This window comes from Macrobrachium rosenbergii, chromosome 19 (genome assembly GCF_040412425.1).
Source record: "Macrobrachium rosenbergii isolate ZJJX-2024 chromosome 19, ASM4041242v1, whole genome shotgun sequence".
NCBI lineage: Eukaryota > Metazoa > Arthropoda > Malacostraca > Decapoda > Palaemonidae > Macrobrachium > Macrobrachium rosenbergii.
Genome location: NC_089759.1, coordinates 2,371,657 through 2,392,503, shown reverse-complemented (window position 1 = coordinate 2,392,503; position 20,847 = coordinate 2,371,657). Strand labels below are relative to the sequence as shown.

The following is a 20,847-nucleotide window of genomic DNA, read 5'->3' as shown; positions in this document are numbered from 1 at the left end:
AGCTCCGGAGAAATCTTATCGCACGACTGTTCCTCAAAGAATCACGAGTATATTTTGTATATATTTAAGTTACAGTCTGCAAAAAGAAGAAATATCAAACTGTTTTTGTTTATTATCAGCTAGTATTTACAAAAATCTGTTTAATGTCCTCGATAGCGCAATAATAAAACAAAATGGATAAGTTTGGTAGCAAATGCTTCAACATGAAGTACGGTGCAGATTATTGTGGTAACCTTGATGAGAAAAACGGGGAGGAAAAGCATGCAAAGACACGCCTGAGAGAGAGAGAGAGAGAGAGAGAGAGAGAGAGAGAGAGAAGCAGGTTTGGTGAGATAGAATGGCAAAAATGAACTAAGAAATAAAAAGCATCTTCATTTCTCTGTATTTTAGACATTTCTCTTTGAGTATCCTTGTAAACACTGACTTATTCTCTGTCTCTCTCTCTCTCTCTCTCTCTCTCTCTCTCTCTCTCTCTCTCTCTCTCTCTCTCTCTCTCTTTTCTCGTGACACACAGGAATCTCTCCTCGATTCCAGACTGACGTCCTGAACTTAGAACGGAATATCAAAGGCCTTGTGCAATCCCTCAGTACATTTACGGAGGTTGGATGAAAATGAAGGAGAGGTTTTAGAAAGAAGGGGCCTCATTTTCAGGAAGCCTTGGAGCTTATACAAGACAGGAGCCCGGTGTTGCGAACTTATGGAAGTTTCCAGCACATGGTGTTCATTCATGACTCATGAGTCAAAGACTGAACGTGTCAGTGACATTTATTCAGGGCGGTTCAGCCCTCGGTTTATTTTTGCGAGGTCCTTGAACCACTCCCAGATGATCGCCCATGAATTTACTCAACGGGAAATGAGTCAAGCAAAAATGGGGTAGTTCAAGCAACTGCACCCATAAAGGCTTCCTAAAACAATTGAAGACTGCAAATTTACGGAGCCACCATTTCCCAAGGTGAAAAAAAGCAGTATTTTAAAATTTTCTCTTATATCTGAGTTAACATTTTTAAGATGAGGTTCCAATATATTCGTCCTACGACAAAGGAATATTTAAAACCCACCATATCTGAATGTTTTAGGTCTTTGCCGGTCAAAAGATTATTTGTATATGAAACGTGTTAATGTCTTATCTGTGTTTATGTGAGTGTGTACATGTTTTTAAATGGCTTTTTCCATAGATGCATATGTGCACTGTTGCCTGCTTTTATTTGGTTACTCAAACCCAACAGAAGAGAGGGAAATTGAGAAAAACATAGCTGGGGTGCATTAGCAATTCCATTGGTTCCAAAAGATGCAGTTGAATACCTGGTTACTCTCCTTCTATACCTCCTGTAGTTCAGTGGGTTAAGCGTTGGCCACTACTTTCCACAGCCAGTGGTTCAAATACCTTAAGTAGGTTATGGGTAGCACCTGTTTTCAGGTGATTTTGCCTCTCTATAATATGATTATTTCACATACAGAAGACTGGATCAATTGTACTGTGTATTTGGATGATGGCGAACATCTCAATACATAAGGAAAAAGAATTTCAAGAGCTCTCCTACAAAGAACAAAGAAGGAACAAATAACACTCTGGAGATAAATTCAAAATATATTATTATCAAATCTAAATGTTCATCTTAAGGAATAACCAGTTCATCGCCTTTCATCAGCAAGATATGACATTAATCATAGGAGGAGGACCTGGGTGCTTGGTATCCATTAGAAACTGAAGCCTGAGGTCTTGGGTACCGAGCTTCTCCTCGTAGGTGACCTCGGCCAAGAAACCTGAGTCTCCATTGACCTCGTACGTGACCTTCTGAAAGCGGCCGTCGGGAAGAAGCACCGAATAAGACCCGTCAGTGTTGTCGCCCCTTCGGGATTCCTGGTGGCCGAAGTCGTTGCCTGATGGGCGGTCCTTCACCTCGTACTCGAAGTCGTAGCGAGCTGGAGGCTGAGAAGGAATGAAGGAGTACAGATAAGGACTACTGGATAAAGGAGTTTGGGATTCTTATGAAGGCATCTGATATATTCGATGTTTCTCTGTTGCACACTTGGTAAAATTAGAGAGAGATTACACTTACGAAACGTCCGTTGCCGTTGTTGAAACCATTAGGTGTGCCGTAGGACTGTGAGGGTGGAGGAGGAGGTCCGTAGGATCTGGGAGACTCTGCAGCAGCAACTGCCAATATGGCTGCCAAGAATAGTGCCTGTACAAGAGAGTAATTTACCATTTAGTCAGAGCAGACAAATATCAACGAAGATTTACGATTCACGTTGAAACATCCTCTTGGGAAGAATGTATCCATATGCTCTAGAAACTAACAAATTGAATAATATTAAATCTGGTCTAGAAAACGACACACCTTTTGCAATAGCAGCCTGTCTAGTGTTGCAGTTCTTGCTAGCAACACTAAGAAGGCGCCTCTTCCAAACATTGTGTCATTTTCTAGTATCATGTTCAATACTACTCACTTTGATGGGAGTTTTATCTTGCCTACAACTAAAATGTGGAAGACTTAGCCTAGTATAGTTGTGGAATTTTCTGATTTCCAAATGTCTAAGCAAGGAGTAAATTCATTCCTGCTGTCTACTGTAATTTCATGAATATCGTGTGTATCGGTTTTATTTTCCTTTCCCTCATATTTATCTATGTATCCCCTTATCCTGTAACTTATATCTCTCTACAGGCTGATTTCCCTTTGGAAACCTTTTGGGTTCATAGTCTGTTGACTGTCTATAAGGGTTTTAAGCAGATTTAAATTGAGAGAGAAAGAAACTATTTACCTTCATTTCCATGATGCTGGACACCAATCACAAAAGGAGGAAGAAGAAGAACTGATGCCGAGGAAGGAGTTCGATCCATTTTATACCCAAGAGGATCCTACACTCGTCTCCTTCAGCAGATTCGCGACCACAAGTCAGTCACGAAGAGGATCTAATCCTTTGATGAATCTTCCTGACACCCTTCTTATTAATATGTCACCGACGGCTTCTACTTTTAATGCTTCCGGTAACGGTTCATAAAGTAGGTCATTGGGACGTTGAAATTTTTTATAACTGAAGGACATTTCTTCAAGTGGTGGGATTAGATGGTTGTCTTTATTACTTTTTTTATTCTGAATGAGGTTTCCCTACAACTTTAGTTATTACCATACATAACGCGTTACAGGTGACAGTTCAATGACTCATTATTACTCTTAAGAAGTACAAGGATCAAAAGGTGGAACAGGGGCAAAACCTCCACAGTTGCGCTTAACAAGTATTAGTTAGAGAGGTTGGACAGCAAAACTGAACCAGGGAATCGAGAATGGAGGTAAAGTAAAACGCTCTTAAAAAGTTTGTGCAACTAAGGGCTGAAAGGACTCTGAAAACGCCCTTCAGTGATGCCTACAGTGCACCATGTGAGCTGCTTTCAGCAAGTTTTAAGTCATTTACTTCTAAACGTTTCCAGTGAGTTCTGTACAGCGTATAATCAAGGCCAATGAAAATGGATCTATCTGTTGGTAGTCTCGGTATGATGCTGTATGAGCCGCGGCTCATGAAACTTTAACCACGGCTCCGTGGTGGCCTCTCCTAAATCTTTGCAAGACGCACGATCATGTCTAACTTTAACCTTAAATAAAATAAAAACTACTGAGTCTAGAGGGCTGCAATTTGGTATATATGATGACTGAAGGATGGAGATTCAAAATACCAATTTGCAGCCCTCTAGCTTCGCTATTTTTTAAGATCTGAGGGCGGACATCAAAAGTGCGAACGGACACACAAAACCGGCACAATAGTTTTCTTTTACAAAAAATAAGAACATATAAAGAAGAAATTAACCTCTACAGAACGAAATCCAGGACTCGGTCGAATTGCTCCATGACATTCAACCCGGAAGAAAACTGATCTCACAATCGAGAAGCCACAGAACTTCATCCATCAATTTCCCCCTTGCATTAATCCGATGGACTGACAGACTCTGCAGTCCCTCAGACTTCGTCTAAAAGCTGAAAGGCTTCATCTGCCCTTCCATTTGTCTTCATCAGTGTCTCTAGCTCCAGAGGAATCTTATCACACGACTGTTCCTTAGAATTTCACGAGTATATTTTGTATACAGTATATTTAAGTTACAGTCTGCAAGAAGAAGAAATATCATGCTGTTTTTGTTTATCTTTCCGTCAGTATTTACAGAAATCGATTTAATGTCTTGGATACTTCAATAATAAAAAAAAATGGATAAGTTTGGTAGCAAATGCTTCAACATGAAGTTCGGTGCAGATTATTGTGGTAACCTTGATGAGAAGAATGGGGAGGGAAAGCATGCAAAGACACGCCTGAGAGAGAGAGAGAGAGAGAGAGAGAGAGAGAGAGAGAGAGAGAGAGAGAGGAGCAAGTCTGGCGAGATACAATGGGAAAAACGAATTAAGAAAATTAATAAGAAGGTAATTATAGATGAAGATATGAAGAGTGTTATCAATTTCATTTCTCTGTATTTTAGACATTTCTCTTTGAGTATCTTGTAAACACTGACTTATTTTCTCTCTCTCTCTCTCTCTCTCTCTCTCTCTCTCTCTCGCTCGTGACAGACAAGAATCTCTCCTCGATTCCAGACTGACGTCCTGAACTTGGAACGGACTATCAGAGGCCTTGTGGAATCCCTCAAAACATTTACGGAGGTTCGATGAAAAGGGAGAAGAGGTTTTAGAAAGAAAGGGACTCATTTTTCAGGAGGCCTTGGAGCTCATACAAGACAGGAGCCCGATGGTGTGAACTTATGGAAGTTTCTTGCACATGGGGTTTCATTCATGACTCATGAGTCAAAGACTGAACGTGTCAGTTTTTCGGGCTGTTCAGCCCCGGTTCATTTTTTGCAAGGTCTGTGAACCGCTCCTAGATTATAGACCATGAATCTACCCAACTGGAAATGAGGCAGGCAAAATGGGGTAGGTCAAGCAACTGCATCTATAAGAACTTGCTAAAACAATTGAAGACTGCAAATTTACGGAGCCACCATTTCCAAAGGCGAAAAAATGCATATGTGAAAATCCTGTTTTATATTTAAGTTAGCATTTTTAGGATGAGGTTCCAATACATTCGTCTTACGACAAAGGAATATTTAAAATCCACCATATCTGAGGGCTTTAGACCTTTGACGGTCGAGAGATTATTTTTACAAGAAAAGTGTTAATGTCTTCTGAGTGTTTATGTGATTGTATTTATGTTTTCGAATGGTTTTTTCCATAGATGTATATGAGCACTGTTACCTATTTTTATTTGGTTGCTCAAAACCAACAGGAGAGAGGGGAAACTGAGAAAAACATAGTTGGGGTGCATTAGCAATTCCTATGGTTCCAAAAGATGCAGTTGAATATCTGGTTACTCTCCTTCTATACCCTCTGTGTTTGAGGGGATTAAGCGTTGGCAGCTCTTTCAGCACCCAGTGGTTCAAATACCTTAAGTAGGTTATGGTTAGCACCTGTTTTCAGGTGATTTTGCCTCTCTATAATATGATTATTTCACATACAGGAGACTGCATCAGTTATATTGTGTATTTGGATGCTGGCGAACATCTCAATACATAAGGAAAAAGAACAAAGAAGGAACAAATAACACTCTGGAGATAAATTCAAAATATATTATTATCAAATCTAAATGTTCATCTTAAGGAATAACCAGTTCATCGCCTTTCATCAGCAAGATATGACATTAATCATAGGAGGAGGACCTGGGTGCTTGGTATCCATTAGAAACTAAAGCCTGAGGTCTTGGGTACCGAGCTTCTCCCTCGTAGGTGACCTCGGCCAAGAAACCTGAGTCTCCATTGACCTCGTACGTGACCTTCTGAAAGCGGCCGTCGGGAAGAAGCACCGAATAAGACCCGTCAGTGTTGTCGCCCCTTCGGGATTCCTGGTGGCCGAAGTCGTTGCCTGATGGGCGGTCCTTCACCTCGTACTCGAAGTCGTAGCGAGCTGGAGGCTGAGAAGGAATGAAGGAGTACAGATAAGGGCTACTGGATAAAGGAGTGGGGATTGTTATATAGGCATCTTATATATTCGATGTTTCTCTGTTGCACACTTGGTAAAATTAGAGGGAAATTAGACTTACGAAACGTCCGTTGCCGTTGTTGAAACCATTAGGTCTTCCGTAGGACTGTGAGGGTGGAGGAGGAGGTCCGTAGGATCTGGGAGACTCTGCAGCAGCAACTGCCAATATGGCTGCCAAGAATAGTGCCTGTACAAGAGAGCAATTTCCCATTTAGTCCCAGCAGACAAATATCAACGAAGATTTATGATTCACGTTGAAACATTCTCTTAGGAAGATTGTATCCATATGCTCTAGAAACTAACAAATTGAATAATATTAAACCTGATACTAGAAAACGACACACCTTTTGCAACAGCTTTCCTGCCTAGTGTTGCACTTCTTGCCAGCAACACTAGGAAGGCGCCTCTCCCAAACAGTGTGTTATTTTCTAGTATCACGTTCAATACTACTTACTCACTTTGATGGGAGACTTAGCCTAGTGCAATTGTGAAATCTTCTCATTTCCAAATGTTTAGCAAGGATCAAATTCATTCTGCTCTCTGCTGTGCTTTCATGAATATCAGGTGTATCGATTTATTTTCTATTTCCTCATGTTTATCTATTTATCACCTTTCCCTATACCTCGTCTCTCTCTGCAGGCTGATTTCCCTTTAGTGTCCTCTTGGGTTCATAGTCTGTTGACTGTCTATAGGGTTTTCAGCAGAAGATTTCAATTGAGTAAGAAAGAAACTATTTACCTTCATTTCCATGATGCTGACACCAATCACAAGAGGAAGAAGAAGAAGAACTGATGCCGAGGAAGGAGTTCGATCCCTTTTATACCCAAGAGGATCCTCCCACTTGTCTCCTTCAGCAGATTCGCGACCACAAGTCAGTCACGAAGAGGATCTGATCCTTTGATGAATCTTCCTGACACCCTTCTTATTAATATGTCACCGACGGCTTCTACTTTTAATGCTTCCGGTAACGGTTCATAAAGTAGGTCATTGGGACGTTGAAATTTTTTATAACAGAAGGACATTTCTTCAAGTGGTGGGATTAGATGGATGTCTTTATTACTTTTTATTCTGAATGAGGTTTCCTACAACTTTAGTTATTACCATACATAACGAGTTACATGTGACAGTTTAATGACTCATTATTACTCTTAAGAAGTACAAGGATCAAAAGGTGGAACAGGGGCAAAACCTCCACAGTTGCGCTTAACAAGTATTAGTTAGAGAGGTTGGACAGCAAAACTGAACCAGGGAATCGAGAATGGAGGTAGAGTAAAACGCTCTTAAAAAGTTTGTGCAACTAAGGGCAGAAGAGATTCTGAAAACGCCCTTCAGTGATGCGTACAGTGCACCACGTGAGCTGCTTTCAGCAAGTTTTAAGTCATTTACTTCTAAACGTTTCCAGTGAGTTCTGTACAGCGTATAATCAAGGCCAATGAAAATGGATCTATCTGTTGGTAGTCTCGGTATGATGCTGTATGAGCCGCGACTCATGAAACTTTAACCACGGTTCGGTGGTGGCCTCTCCTAAATCTTTGCAAAACGCATGATTATGGCTAACTTTAACCTTAAATAAAATAAAAACTACTGAGTCTAGAGGGCTACAATTTGGTATATATGATGACTGGAGGGTGGAGGATCAGAATACCAATTTGCAGCCCTCTAGCTTCACTATTTTTTGAGATCTGAGGGCGGACACCAAAAGTGCGGACGGACTCACAAAACCGGCACAATAGTTTTCTTTTACAGAAAACTAAAAACGTATAAAGGAGAAATTAACCTCTACAGAACGAAATCCTGGACTCGGTCAAATCGCTCCATGACATTCAACCCGGAAGACAACTGATCTCACAATCGAGAAGCCACACAACCTCATCCATCAATTTCCCCCTTGCATTAATAAGGTGGTCTGACAGCTCTGCAGTCCCTCAGGGTTCGTCTAAAAGCTGAAAGGCTTCATCTGCCCCTCCTTCCATCTTTATCAGTTTGTCAGCTCCAGAGAAATTTTATCGCACGACTGTTCCTCAAAGAATCACGAGTATATTTTGTATATATTTAAGTTACAGTCTGCAAAAAGAAGAAATATCAAGCTGTTTTTGTTTATTATCTGCCAGTATTTACAAAAATCAGTTTAATGTCCTCGATAGAGCAATAATAAAACAAAATGGATAAGTTTGGTAGCAAATGCTTCAACATGAAGTTCGGTGCAGATTATTGTGGTAACCTTGATGAGAAAAACGGGGAGGGAAAGCATCCAAAGACACGCCTGAGAGAGAGAGAGAGAGAGAGAGAGAGAGAGAGAGAGAGAGAGAGAGAGAAGCAGGTTTGGTGAGATAGAATGGGAAAAATGAACTAAGAAATAAAAAGCAACTTCATTTCTCTGTATTTTAGACCTTTCTCTTTGAGTATCCTTGTAAACACTGACTTATTCTCTCTCTCTCTCTCTCTCTCTCTCTCTCTCTCTCTCTCTCTCTCTCTCTTTTCTCGTGACACACAGGAATCTCTCTTCGATTCCAGACTGACGTCCTGAACTTAGAACGGAATATCAAAGGCCTTGTGCAATCCCTCAGTACATTTACGGAGGTTGGATGAAAATGAAGGAGAGGTTTTAGAAAGAAGGGGCCTCATTTTCAGGAAGCCTTGAAGCTCATACAAGACAGGAGCCCGGTGTTGCGAACTTATGGAAGTTTCCAGCACATGGTGTTCATTCATGACTCATGAGTCAAAGACTGAACGTGTCAGTGACAGTTATTTCGGGCGGTTCAGCCCTCGGTTTATTTTTGCGAGGTCCTTGAACCACTCCCAGATGATCGCCCATGAATCTACTCAACGGGAAATGAGTCAAGCAAAAATGGGGTAGTTCAAGCAACTGCACCCATAAAGGCTTCCTAAAACAATTGAAGACTGCAAATTTACGGAGCCACCATTTCCCAAGGTGAAAAAAAAGCAGTATTTTAAAATTTTTCTTATATCTGAGTTAACATTTTTAAGATGAGGTTCCAATATATTCGTCCTACGACAAAGGAATATTTAAAACCCACCATATCTGAATGTTTTAGGTCTTTGCCGGTCAAAAGATTATTTGTATATGAAACGTGTTAATGTCTTATCTGTGTTTATGTGAATGTGTACATGTTTTTAAATGGCTTTTTCCATAGATGCATATGTGCACTGTTGCCTGCTTTTATTTGGTTACTCAAACCCAACAGAAGAGAGGGGAAATTGAGAAAAAACATAGCTGGGGTGCATTAGCAATTCCATTGGTTCCAAAAGATGCAGTTGAATACCTGGTTACTCTCCTTCTATACCTCCTGTAGTTCAGTGGGTTGCGTTGGCCACTACTTTCCACAGCCAGTGGTTCAAATACCTTAAGTAGGTTATGGGTAGCACCTGTTTTCAGGTGATTTTGCCTCTCTATAATATGATTATTTCACATACAGAAGACTGGATCAATTGTACTGTGTATATGGATGATGGCGAACATCTCAATACATAAGGAAAAAAGAATTTCAAGAGCTCTCCTACAAAGAACAAAGAAGGAACAAATAACACTCTGGAGATAAATTCAAAATATATTATTATCAAATCTAAATGTTCATCTTAAGGAATAACCAGTTCATCGCCTTTCATCAGCAAGATATGACATTAATCATAGGAGGAGGACCTGGGTGCTTGGTATCCATTAGAAACTGAAGCCTGAGGTCTTGGGTACCGAGCTTCTCCCTCGTAGGTGACCTCGGCCAAGAAACCTGAGTCTCCATTGACCTCGTACGTGACCTTCTGAAAGCGGCCGTCGGGAAGAAGCACCGAATAAGACCCGTCAGTGTTGTCGCCCCTTCGGGATTCCTGGTGGCCGAAGTCGTTGCCTGATGGCGGTCCTTCACCTCGTACTCGAAGTCGTAGCGAGCTGGAGGCTGAGAAGGAATGAAGGAGTACAGATAAGGACTACTGGATAAAGGAGTGGGGATTATTATATAGGCATCTTATATATTCGATGTTTCTCTGTTGCACACTTGGTAAAATTAGAGGGAAATTAGACTTACGAAACGTCCGTTGCCGTTGTTGAAACCATTAGGTCTTCCGTAGGACTGTGAGGGTGGAGGAGGAGGTCCGTAGGATCTGGGAGACTCTGCAGCAGCAATTGCCAATATGGCTGCCAGGAACAGTGCCTGTACAAGAGAGCAATTTCCCATTTAGTCCCAGCAGACAAATATCAACGAAGATTTAAGATTCACGTTGAAACATCCTCTTGGGAAAATCGTATCCATATGCTCTAGAAACTAACAAATTGATTAATATTAAATATGGTACTAGAAAACGACACACCTTTTGCAGTAGCAGCCTGTCTAGTGTTGCAGTTCTTGCTAGCAACACTAGGAAGGCGCCTCTTCCAAAAAGTGTATTGTTATCTATTATAGGTTCAATACTACTCACTTTGATGGGAGTTTTATCTTGGCTATAACTAGAATGTGGAAGACATGGCCTAGTTTAAGCGAGGAGCAAATTCATTCCTGCTCTCTGCTGTGCTTTCATAATTATAAGTTGTATGGGTTTTATTTCCTATTCCCTCATATTTATCTGTTTATCACCTCTTCCTACAACTTGTCTCTCTCTGCAGGCTGACTTCCCTTTAGTGTCCTCTTGGGTTTATCATAGTCTGTTGACTCTGTCCCTAAGGGTTTTCAGCAGAAGATTTAAATTAAGAAAGAAAGAAAGAAACTATTTACCTTCATTTCCATGATGCTGGATACCAATCACAAGAGGAAGAAGAAGAAGAACTGATGCCGAGGAAGGAGTTCGATCCCTTTTATACCCAAGAGGATCCTCCCACTCGTCTCCTTCAGCAGATTCGCGACCACAAGTCAGTCACGAAGAGGATCTGATCCTTTGATGAATCTTCCTGACACCCTTCTTATTAATATGTCACCGACGGCTTCTACTTTTAATGCTTCCGGTAACGGTTCATAAAGTAGGTCATTAGGACGTTGAAATTTTTTATAACAGAAGGACATTTCTTCAAGTGGTGGGATTAGATGGATGTCTTTATTACTTTTTTAATCTGAATGAGGTTTCCCTACAACTTTAGTTATTACCATACATAACGAGTTACATGTGACAGTTTAATGACTCATTATTACTCTTAAGAAGTACAAGGATCAAAAGGTGGAACAGGGGCAAAACCTCCACAGTTGCGCTTAACAAGTATTAGTTAAAGAGGTTGGACAGCAAAACTGAACCAGGGAATCGAGAATGGAGGTAAAGTAAAACGCTCTTAAAAATTTTGTGCAACTAAAGGCAGAAGAGACTCTGTAAACGCCCTTTAGTGATGCCTACAGTGCACCACGTGAGCTGCTTGCAGCAATTTTTAAGTCATTTACTTCTAAACGTTTCCAGTGAGTTCTGTACAGCGTATAATCAAGGCCAATGAAAATGGATCTATCTGTTGGTAGTCTCGGTATGATGCTGTATGAGCCGCGACTCATGAAACTTTAACCACGGTTCGGTGGTGGCCTCTCCTATATCTTTACCAGACGCAGGATTGTGGCTAACTTTAACCTTAAATAAAATAAAAACTACTGAGTCTAGAGGGCTACAATTTGGTATATATGATGACTGGAGGGTGGAGGATCAAAATACCAATTTGCAGCCCCCTAGCTTCACTATTTTTTAAGATCTGAGGGCGGACACCAAAAGTGCGGACGGACTCACAAAACCGGCACAATAGTTTTCTTTTACAAAAAATAAGAACATATAAATAAGAAATTAACCTCTACAGAACGAAATCCTGGACTCGGTCAAATCGCTCCATGACATTCAACTCGGAAGAAAACTGATCTCACAATCGAGAAGCCACACAACCTCATCCATCAATTTCCCCCTTGCATTAATAAGATGGACTGACAGACTCTGCAGTCCTTCAGAGTTCGTCTAAAAGCTGAAAGGCTTCATCTGCCCCTCCTTCCATCTTTATCAGTTTGTCAGCTCCGGAGAAATTTTATCGCACGACTGTTCCTCAAAGAATCACGAGTATATTTTGTATATATTTAAGTTACAGTCTGCAAAAAGAAGAAATATCAAGCTGTTTTTGTTTATTATCAGCCAGTATTTACAAAAATCAGTTTAATGTCCTCGATAGCGCAATAATAAAACAAAATGGATAAGTTTGGTAGCAAATGCTTCAACATGAAGTCCGGTGCAGATTATTGTGGTAACCTTGATGAGAAAAACGGGGAGGGAAAGCATGCAAAGACACGCCTGAGAGAGAAAGAGAGAGAGAGAGAGAGAGAGAGAGAGAGAGAAGCAGGTTTGGTGAGATGGAATGGGAAAAATGAACTAAGAAATAAAAATTTAATCATAGATAAAGATTTAAAGAATATTATCAACTTCATCTCTCTGTATTTTAGACCTTTCTCTTTGAGTATCCTTGTAAACACTGACTTATTCTCTCTCTCTCTCTCTCTCTCTCTCTCTCTCCCTCTCTCTCTCTCTCTCTCTCTCTCTCTCTCTCTCTCTCTCTCGTGACACACAGAAATCTCTCCTCGATTCCAGACTGACGTTCTGAACTTAGAACGGAATATCAGAGGCCTTGTGGAATCCCTCAAAACATTTACGGAGGTTTGATGAAAAGGAAGAAGGGGTTTTAGAAAGAAAGGGTCCCATTTTCAGGAAGCCTTGAAGCTCATACAAGACAGGAGCCTGATGGTGTGAACTTATGGAAGTTCCCTGCACATGGAGTTTCATTCGTGACTCATGAGTGAAAGACTGCACGTGTCAGTGACAGTTGTTTCGGGAAGTTCAGCAGTCGGTTCATTTTTGCAAGGTGCGTGAACAGCTCTCAGATTATAGCCCATGAATCTACCCTACTGGAAATGAGGCAGGCAAAGTGGGGTAGAGCTAGCAACTGCACCCATACAGACTCGCTAAAACAACTGAATGTTGCAAATTTACGGAGCCACCATTCCAATGGTGAAAAAGGGAGTATGTGAAAATCATCTTTTATATCTGAGTTAGCATTTTTAAGATGAGGTTCCAATACATTCGTCCCAAGACAAAGTAGGATTTTAAACCTGGCATTTCTGAAAGTTTTAGATCCTTGACGGTCAAAAGATTATTCGTATATGAAAAGTGTTAATGCCTTCGGAGTGTTTATGTGAGTGTGTATATGCTTTCAAATGGTTTTTTCCTTAGATGTGTATGTGCACAGGACGAGTGGAAATTCAGAAAAAACATAGCTGGGGTGCATTAGCAATTCCTGTGGTTTCAAAACATGCAGTTGAATACCTAGTTACTCTCCTTTTATACCTCCTGCAGTTGAGTGGATTAACCATTGGGCAGCTCTTCAGCAACCAGTCGTTCAAATACCTTAAGTAGGTTATGGGCACCACCTGTTTTCGTAATATGCTTATTTCACATACGAAAGACTGGATCAGTTGTATTTGTGTATTTGGATGCTGCCGGACATCTCATACATAAAGAAAAAGAATTTCAAGAGCTCTCATACAAAGAACAAAGAAGGAACAAATAACACTCTGGAGATAAATTCAAAATATATTATTATCAAATCTAAATGTTCGTCTTAGGGAATAACCAGTTCATTGCGCTTCATCAACAAGATACCACATTAATCATAGGAGGAGGACCTGGGTGCTTGGTATCCATTGGAAACTGAGGCCTGAGGTCTTGGGTACCGAGCTTCTCCCTCGTAGGTGACCTCGGCCAAGAAACCTGAGTCTCCATTGACCTCGTACGTGACCTTCTGAAAGCGGCCGTCGGGAAGAAGCACCGAATAAGACCCGTCAGTGTTGTCGCCCCTTCGGGATTCCTGGTGGCCGAAGTCGTTGCCTGATGGGCGGTCCTTCACCTCGTACTCGAAGTCGTAGCGAGCTGGAGGCTGAGAAGGAATGAAGGAGTACAGATAGGACTACAGGATAAAGGAGTTTGGGATTCTTATGAAGGCATCTGATATATTCGATGTTTCTCTGTTGCACACTTGGTAAAATTAGAGAGAGATTACACTTACGAAACGTCCGTTGCCGTTGTTGAAACCATTAGGTGTGCCGTAGGACTGTGAGGGGGAGGAGGAGGTCCGTAGGATCTGGGAGACTCTGCAGCAGCAACTGCCAATATGGCTGCCAAGAATAGTGCCTGTACAAGAGAGTAATTTCCCATTTAGTCAGAGCAGACAAATATCAACGAAGATTTAATATTCACGTTGAAACATCCTCTCGGGAAAATCGTATCCATATGCTCTAGAAACTAACAAATTGAATAATATTAAATATGGTACTAGAAAACGACAAACCTTTTGCAGTAGCAGCCTGTCTAGTGTTGCAGTTCTTGCTAGCAACACTAGGAAGGCGCCTCTTCCAAACATTGTGTCATTTTCTAGTATCAGGTTCAATACTACTCACTTTGATGGGAGTTTTATCTTGGCTACAACTAAAATGTGGAAGACTTAGCCTAGTGTAGTTGTGGAATTTTCTGATTTCCAAATGTCTAAGCAAGGAGTAAATTCATTCCTGCTGTCTACTATGATTTCATGAATATCAGGTGTATCGGTTTTATTTTCCTTTCCCTCATAATTATCTATTTATCCCCTTATCCTGTAACTTATATCTCTCTACAGGCTGATTTCCCTTTGGAACCCTCTTGGTTTCATAGTCTGTTGGCTGTCTATAAGGGTTTTAAGCAGATTTAAATTGTGAGAGAAAGAAACTATTTACCTTCATTTCCATGATGCTGGACACCAATCACAAGAGGAAGAAGAAGAAAAACTGATGCCGAGGAAGGAGTTCGATCCCTTTTATACCCAAGAGGATCCTCCCACTCGTCTCCTTCAGCAGATTCGCGACCACAAGTCAGTCACGAAAAGGAACTGATCCTTTGATGAATCTTCCTGACACCCTTCTTATTAATATGTCACCGACGGCTTCTACTTTTAATGCTTCCGGTAACGGTTCATAAAGTAGGTCATTGGGACGTTGAAATTTTTTATAACAGAAGGACATTTCTTCAAGTGGTGGGATTAGATGGATGTCTTTATTACTTTTTTAATCTGAATGAGGTTTCCCTACAACTTTAGTTATTACCATACATAACGAGTTACATGTGACAGTTTAATGACTCATTATTACTCTTAAGAAGTACAAGGATCAAAAGGTGGAACAGGGGCAAAACCTCCACAGTTGCGCTTAACAAGTATTAGTTAGAGAGGTTGGACAGCAAAACTGAACCAGGGAATCGAGAATGGGGGTAAAGTAAAACGCTCTTAAAAAGTTTGTGCAACTAAGGGCAGAAGAGACTCTGTAAACGCCCTTCAGTGATGCCTACAGTGCACCATGTGAGCTGCTTTCAGCAAGTTTTAAGTCATTTACTTCTAAACGTTTCCAGTGAGTTCTGTACAGCGTATAATCAAGGCCAATGAAAATGGATCTATCTGTTGGTAGTCTCGGTATGATGCTGTATGAGCCGCGGCTCATGAAACTTTAACCACGGCTCCGTAGTGGCCTCTCCTATATCTTTACAAGACGCAGGATTGTGGCTAACTTTAACCTTAAATAAAATAAAAACTACTGAGTCTAGAGGTCTACAATTTGGTATATATGATGACTGGAGGGTGGAGGATCAGAATACCAATTTGCAGCCCTCTAGCTTCACTATTTTTTAAGATCTGAGGGCGGACACCAAAAGTGCGGACGGACTCACAAAACCGGCACAATAGTTTTCTTTTACAGAAAACTAAAAACGTATAAAGGAGAAATTAACCTCTACAGAACGAAATCCTGGACTCGGTCAAATCGCTCCATGACATTCAACTTGGAAGAAAACTGATCTCACAATCGAGAAGCCACACAACCTCATCCATCAATTTCCCCTTGCATTAATAAGATGGACTGACAGACTCTGCAGTCCTTCAGAGTTCGTCTAAAAGCTGAAAGGCTTCATCTGCCCCTCCTTCCATCTTTATCAGTTTGTCAGCTCCGGAGAAATTTTATCGCACGACTGTTCCTCAAAGAATCACGAGTATATTTTGTATATATTTAAGTTACAGTCTGCAAAAAGAAGAAATATCAAGCTGTTTTGTTTATTATCAGCCAGTATTTACAAAAATCAGTTTAATGTCCTCGATAGCGCAATAATAAAACAAAATGGATAAGTTTGGTAGCAAATGCTTCAACATGAAGTTCGGTGCAGATTATTGGGGTAACCTTGATGAGAAAAACGGGGAGGGAAAGCATGCAAAGACACGCCTGAGAGAGAGAGAGAGAGAGAGAGAGAGAGAGAGAGAGAGAGAGAGAGAGAGAGAGAGGAGCAAGTCTGGCGAGGTAGAATGGGAAAAATGAACCAAGAAATAAAAATTTAATCATAGATAAAGATTTAAAGAATATTATCAACTTCATCTCTCTGTATTTTAGACCTTTCTCTTTGAGTATCTTTTTAAACACTGACTTATTCTCTCTCTCTCTCTCTCTCTCTCTCTCTCTCTCTCTGTGATGTGACATTCTCTCGGTGAGACGTAATCATTCATGGTCTGGATAATCTACCCGATAATACGCGTCTTACATACAATTAGCGAATGAAATATAGCTAAAAGTGTTCGTGAACTATCGGTGATTAGCTTAATATCAGATTAGAGTGATAAACCGTCTAATAAGTTGTGTACGAGTGAATTAATAAATTCTGAAAATCATGGAGGAGTCAACCAATAGTGGCAAAAGGTGGAGAAATCTTGCATGCATAGGAGATATTCAATATGATGAATTGGCAGGAAGGGAACTTGGTCTGCTGATTGTGGAGATAAATTGCAACATTGACCAAAAAGATGTGAAATCATTCACAGACATATTGAAAGGATACGATCCTTCAAATTGGAGCAAATCTGCTGAAAATATAATGAAAATAATAGAAGGGATACCAATGAAAGTTCAGGTTATCAAAAGACTTATAAAGAAAATCTACAAAAATCAACACATTCCATCAAAGAAAATAAGTACGGTGGAATTAGTGAATATATTGATTGATGCAATAGGCAAACGGATGCCTAAAGCATGTAAACTATGTAGAGTGTGGTATAGCATTGTAAATCCACAAAACCTGATTAGGAAATGCTATGCTTGCCACGTACCGACACACCCTTCATGTGCTGAAGTTGAGCAAAATAGAAATAAGGACACAAAAATATTTTGCTCAACATGTCTAGTATGGATAGACAAGGTCATTAAATCAAGACTTAATGTACAGATTGTGGAGGATGAAGAAGATGAAGAGGATGAAGAAGAGGAAGAAGAGGAAAATAGAAAAGAAGAAAATAAGACTGAAGAGAGGGAAAAGATTAATGAAAACAAAGAACAGGATAATAGTATGGATGCAGAGAAACTCATAGATTCTACATATGAGGCAATACAGCAACATACTTATGAAGAAATAAATTATGACATGATAAATCAAAATAAAATCCCAAAGAGGTTGTACCCGGATCTCCATACTGATGGGAAAGAACAAAAAAAAAAAAAAAAAAAAAAGACACAGTATGCACCCTTTTGAAAAGAGGGAATTGCAGGTTTGGTGAAAGATGTTATTACAAACATCCCAAGATATGTCACAATTATGAGATATATGGCAAATGTGCATATCTAGATGGCTATGAAGAGGAATGCAGCTATCTACATCCAAAAATATGTAGAAAATGGAAAGAAGGAAATGGATGTAGGTTTAATAAGAAATGTAGGTACATGCATCCTGTAGCCATGAAAAACCAAAATCAAAATCAAATACATATAAAAATCAAGGTAAAAATGAAACAAATAAAGAAAAGAACAAAGATCATGTGATGAAGGCAAAAACAAGCCAACAACACATTATGAAATGTCAGCACCACGATATGAGCCATCAGCACCTAGATATAGCACAAGGAACAAGCAATGTATCTATGATGCTAAGGGATGGTGCAGATATGGAGATAAGTGCAGGTTTATGCACAAAGTGAATAAATATGAAGCTGGAAGAACAAGTATAATGGAAAAGTTGGATTTTTTAATGTACGAATTTCTGGAAATGAAAAAAAGATCAACATATCAGAACAGGAAAGAGACATGGGAAAATCCTTATTATTACCCATATTAGATTATGGAGATAATATGCAAACCATCATAGTGATGAACGCGCAGGGTTTAGTTTCGAGTAACTCAAAAAGAAAGATAGAGTTCTTAGAAAAACTAACCCAAAATGAAAAATAGAAATATTGAATATAAGTGAAACCTGGTATTCCCAAGAGACTGGTAATGATGACCAGATAAAGGGTTTCCAAACTTATAGATCAGATAGAAAAATAGAAATCAAGGGGGAACCGCGATATATGGAAGAGATGCCAATCAAGGAAAAAAAATCTGTGAGAAATATAGTAACACAGAATGTGAATTAATAGCGGTAGAATTTGAATATGAAAAATTAGTGAACATTGTAATATATAGACCCCCTAATACTAAAGAGTTTGACATAATAATTGAAAAATTGGATGAAATATGTAGAAATCACAAGGACTGGACTATACTCCTAACTGGAGACTTTAACTTTCCTTTTGTAGAATGGAAAGAACGAATAGAGACTGTGGTTGTATTTATACATATAAAAAGAGAGCAATAGTAGTGCAGAAGATAAGAGGCAATTTGAAAAGCTATTAGATATGCTACTAGAACATAACATTCAGCAAATAAATCACCTACCAACAAGAAAGGATAATATTTTAGATCTAGTATTTGTGAACGAGGTGAACTATGTTAAAGAAATAATAGTATATAACACGAGTATTTCGGACCATAATGTCATAGAACTAACAGTCCGTTCCAGAACATATGAAAACAGAGAAAAGCAAGAAACGAAAAATGGGAAGGATATGGAAAATACAATTTCTATAGTAAGAATATAAATTGGTCAAAAATAAATGAAGAATTAAACAAAGAATGGGAAAATATATTTGTAAGTGATGATATACAGGTAAATACCGATATATTATATAAAATATTAGAGGAAATAGTGGAAAAATATATACCGAAGAAAAAAGTAATCATCAGTCACGAATTCCAAGAGACAGAAGGATCTTGTTCCAGAAAATTAGAAAGTGGAAAAAAGCTCTTGCAAAAGAAAAGAATGCATGGAAAGTGATGGAACTAAAAAGTAAGATAGAAAATGCAGAACAAAAGATTATACAATCAAAAGAAAATGAAAAAGGGAACCTAGAAGAAATGACACTACAAAATATCAAGCAAAACCCTAAAATTTTTTATTAATATGCAAAAAGATGAATAAAATAAGAGTAGAAATAGGCCCTCTAAGAATTGAAGGGCGATTAACGAATGAAAAAGGAAATATGTAACATATTAGCAGAAAGATATAAGAGTGAATTTACACCTAGAATTGAAAATGAAGATAATGATACAGAAATAAGAGATGAAAATACTGAATACTTATCAGATATAGATATTACAGAAGCCGATATTGTGCAGGCTATTAATGAAATTAAAAATGGATCAGCAGCAGGACCAGATGGAGTACCTGTCATATTGTTAAAGAAAGTGGTTCATTCAATCGCAAAGCCGCTAGCAATATTATTAAGACAAAGTATAGATACAGGCAAGATTTATGACGAGCATAAATTAGCATATATTACTCCTACTTTCAAAAGTGGTTCAAGACTAGAGGCAAGTAATTATAGGCCTGTGAGTCTGACATCTCATATTATGAAAGTATATGAAAGGGTAATAAAAAAATATAATGAAACATTTAATGAAAAATAGATTGTTCAATATAGGACAACATGGTTTTGTACCCGGAAAAAGTACACAAACCCAACTGTTAGTCCACCATGAAAGCATATATAAAAAAATATGATAAATGAAAAAGATACAGATGTGGTTTACCTAGACTTTGCAAAAGCTTTTGACAAGGTAGATCATAATATATTAGCGAAAAAATTAGAAAACATAACATTGTTGACAAAGTAGGAAGATGGATAAAAGAATTTTTGCAAAACAGAAAACAGATAGTGATTGCAAACGATGAGAAATCGGATGAAGCTACGGTAATATCCGGTGTACCACAGGGTACGGTGTTAGCTGCATTGCTGTTTGTGATTATGATTGCAGACATAGACAGTAATGTTAAGGACTCAGTAGTAAGAAGTTTCGCAGATGACACAAGAATAAGCAGAGAAATTGCTTGTGATGAAGATAGGAACTCGCTACAAAGAGACCTAAATAAAATATATAAATGGGCAGAGATAAATAGGATGGTATTTAACTCTGATAAATTTGAATCAATGAACTATGGTGATAAAGTAGGAATGCTATATGCATATAAAGGACCTAATAATGAGACAATCACAAACAAGGAAGCAGTTAAAGACCTTGGTGTGATGTTGAATAGGAATATGTTATGCAATGATCAAATAGCAATTCTATTGGCAAAGTGCAAAGCAAAAATGGGAATGTTGTTCCGGCACTTCAAAACAAGAAAAGCTGAACACATGATTATGCTTTATAAACGTACGTACGTAGTCCACTTGAATATTGCAATATAATATGGTACCCACACTACCAAAAGGATATTGCACAAATAGAGAGTGTACAAAGGTCATTTACAGCTAGAATAGAAGAAGTTAAGGACCTTGACTACTGGGAAAGACTACAATTCTTAAATTTATATAGTCTTGAAAGGAGAAGAGAACGCTACATGGTTATTCAAGCATGGAAACAGATAGAAGGAATTACCGAAAATATCATGGAACTAAAATTATCAAAAAGAGCAAGCAGAGGTAGATTAATAGTGCCAAAAACTATACCAGGAA

The 20,847-nt window shown here is 39.1% G+C and overlaps 2 protein-coding genes across 2 annotated transcripts; both read right to left on the bottom strand.

Annotated features, from left to right (window-relative positions):
• Positions 1–1,645: 1,645 nt before the first annotated feature.
• On the bottom strand, positions 1,646–2,435 carry LOC136848388 (pro-resilin-like). The gene is made up of 3 exons (XM_067120682.1): positions 2,343–2,435; positions 2,061–2,186; positions 1,646–1,930 (listed from the first exon to the last, which is right to left on the bottom strand). Exons 1-3 carry the CDS (start codon positions 2,433–2,435, stop codon positions 1,646–1,648), a joined length of 504 nt encoding a protein of 167 aa, XP_066976783.1.
• Positions 2,436–5,670: 3,235 nt separating this feature from the next.
• LOC136848387 (pro-resilin-like) lies at positions 5,671–10,198 on the bottom strand. The gene is made up of 3 exons (XM_067120681.1): positions 10,049–10,198; positions 6,070–6,195; positions 5,671–5,940 (listed from the first exon to the last, which is right to left on the bottom strand). Exons 1-3 carry the CDS (start codon positions 10,196–10,198, stop codon positions 5,671–5,673), a joined length of 546 nt encoding a protein of 181 aa, XP_066976782.1.
• Positions 10,199–20,847: the final 10,649 nt, after the last annotated feature.

What these genes read in the sequence shown, in the direction of transcription:
- LOC136848388 (XM_067120682.1), bottom strand. Translation starts at nt 2,435, where the DNA reads ATGATACTAGAAAATGACACAATGTTTGGAAGAGGCGCCTTCTTAGTG. An exon ending in ACAGGCTGCTATTGCAAAAG is followed by an intron (nt 2,187 to 2,342) that starts GTGTGTCGTTTT and finishes TCTCTTGTACAG; the next exon opens with GCACTATTCTTGGCAGCCAT. An exon ending in ACAACGGCAACGGACGTTTC is followed by an intron (nt 1,931 to 2,060) that starts GTAAGTGTAATC and finishes ATTCCTTCTCAG; the next exon opens with CCTCCAGCTCGCTACGACTT.
- LOC136848387 (XM_067120681.1), bottom strand. Translation starts at nt 10,198, where the DNA reads ATGGGAAATTGCTCTCTTGTACAGGCACTGTTCCTGGCAGCCATATTG. An exon ending in ACAACGGCAACGGACGTTTC is followed by an intron (nt 6,196 to 10,048) that starts GTAAGTCTAATT and finishes TCTCTTGTACAG; the next exon opens with GCACTATTCTTGGCAGCCAT. An exon ending in ACAACGGCAACGGACGTTTC is followed by an intron (nt 5,941 to 6,069) that starts GTAAGTCTAATT and finishes ATTCCTTCTCAG; the next exon opens with CCTCCAGCTCGCTACGACTT.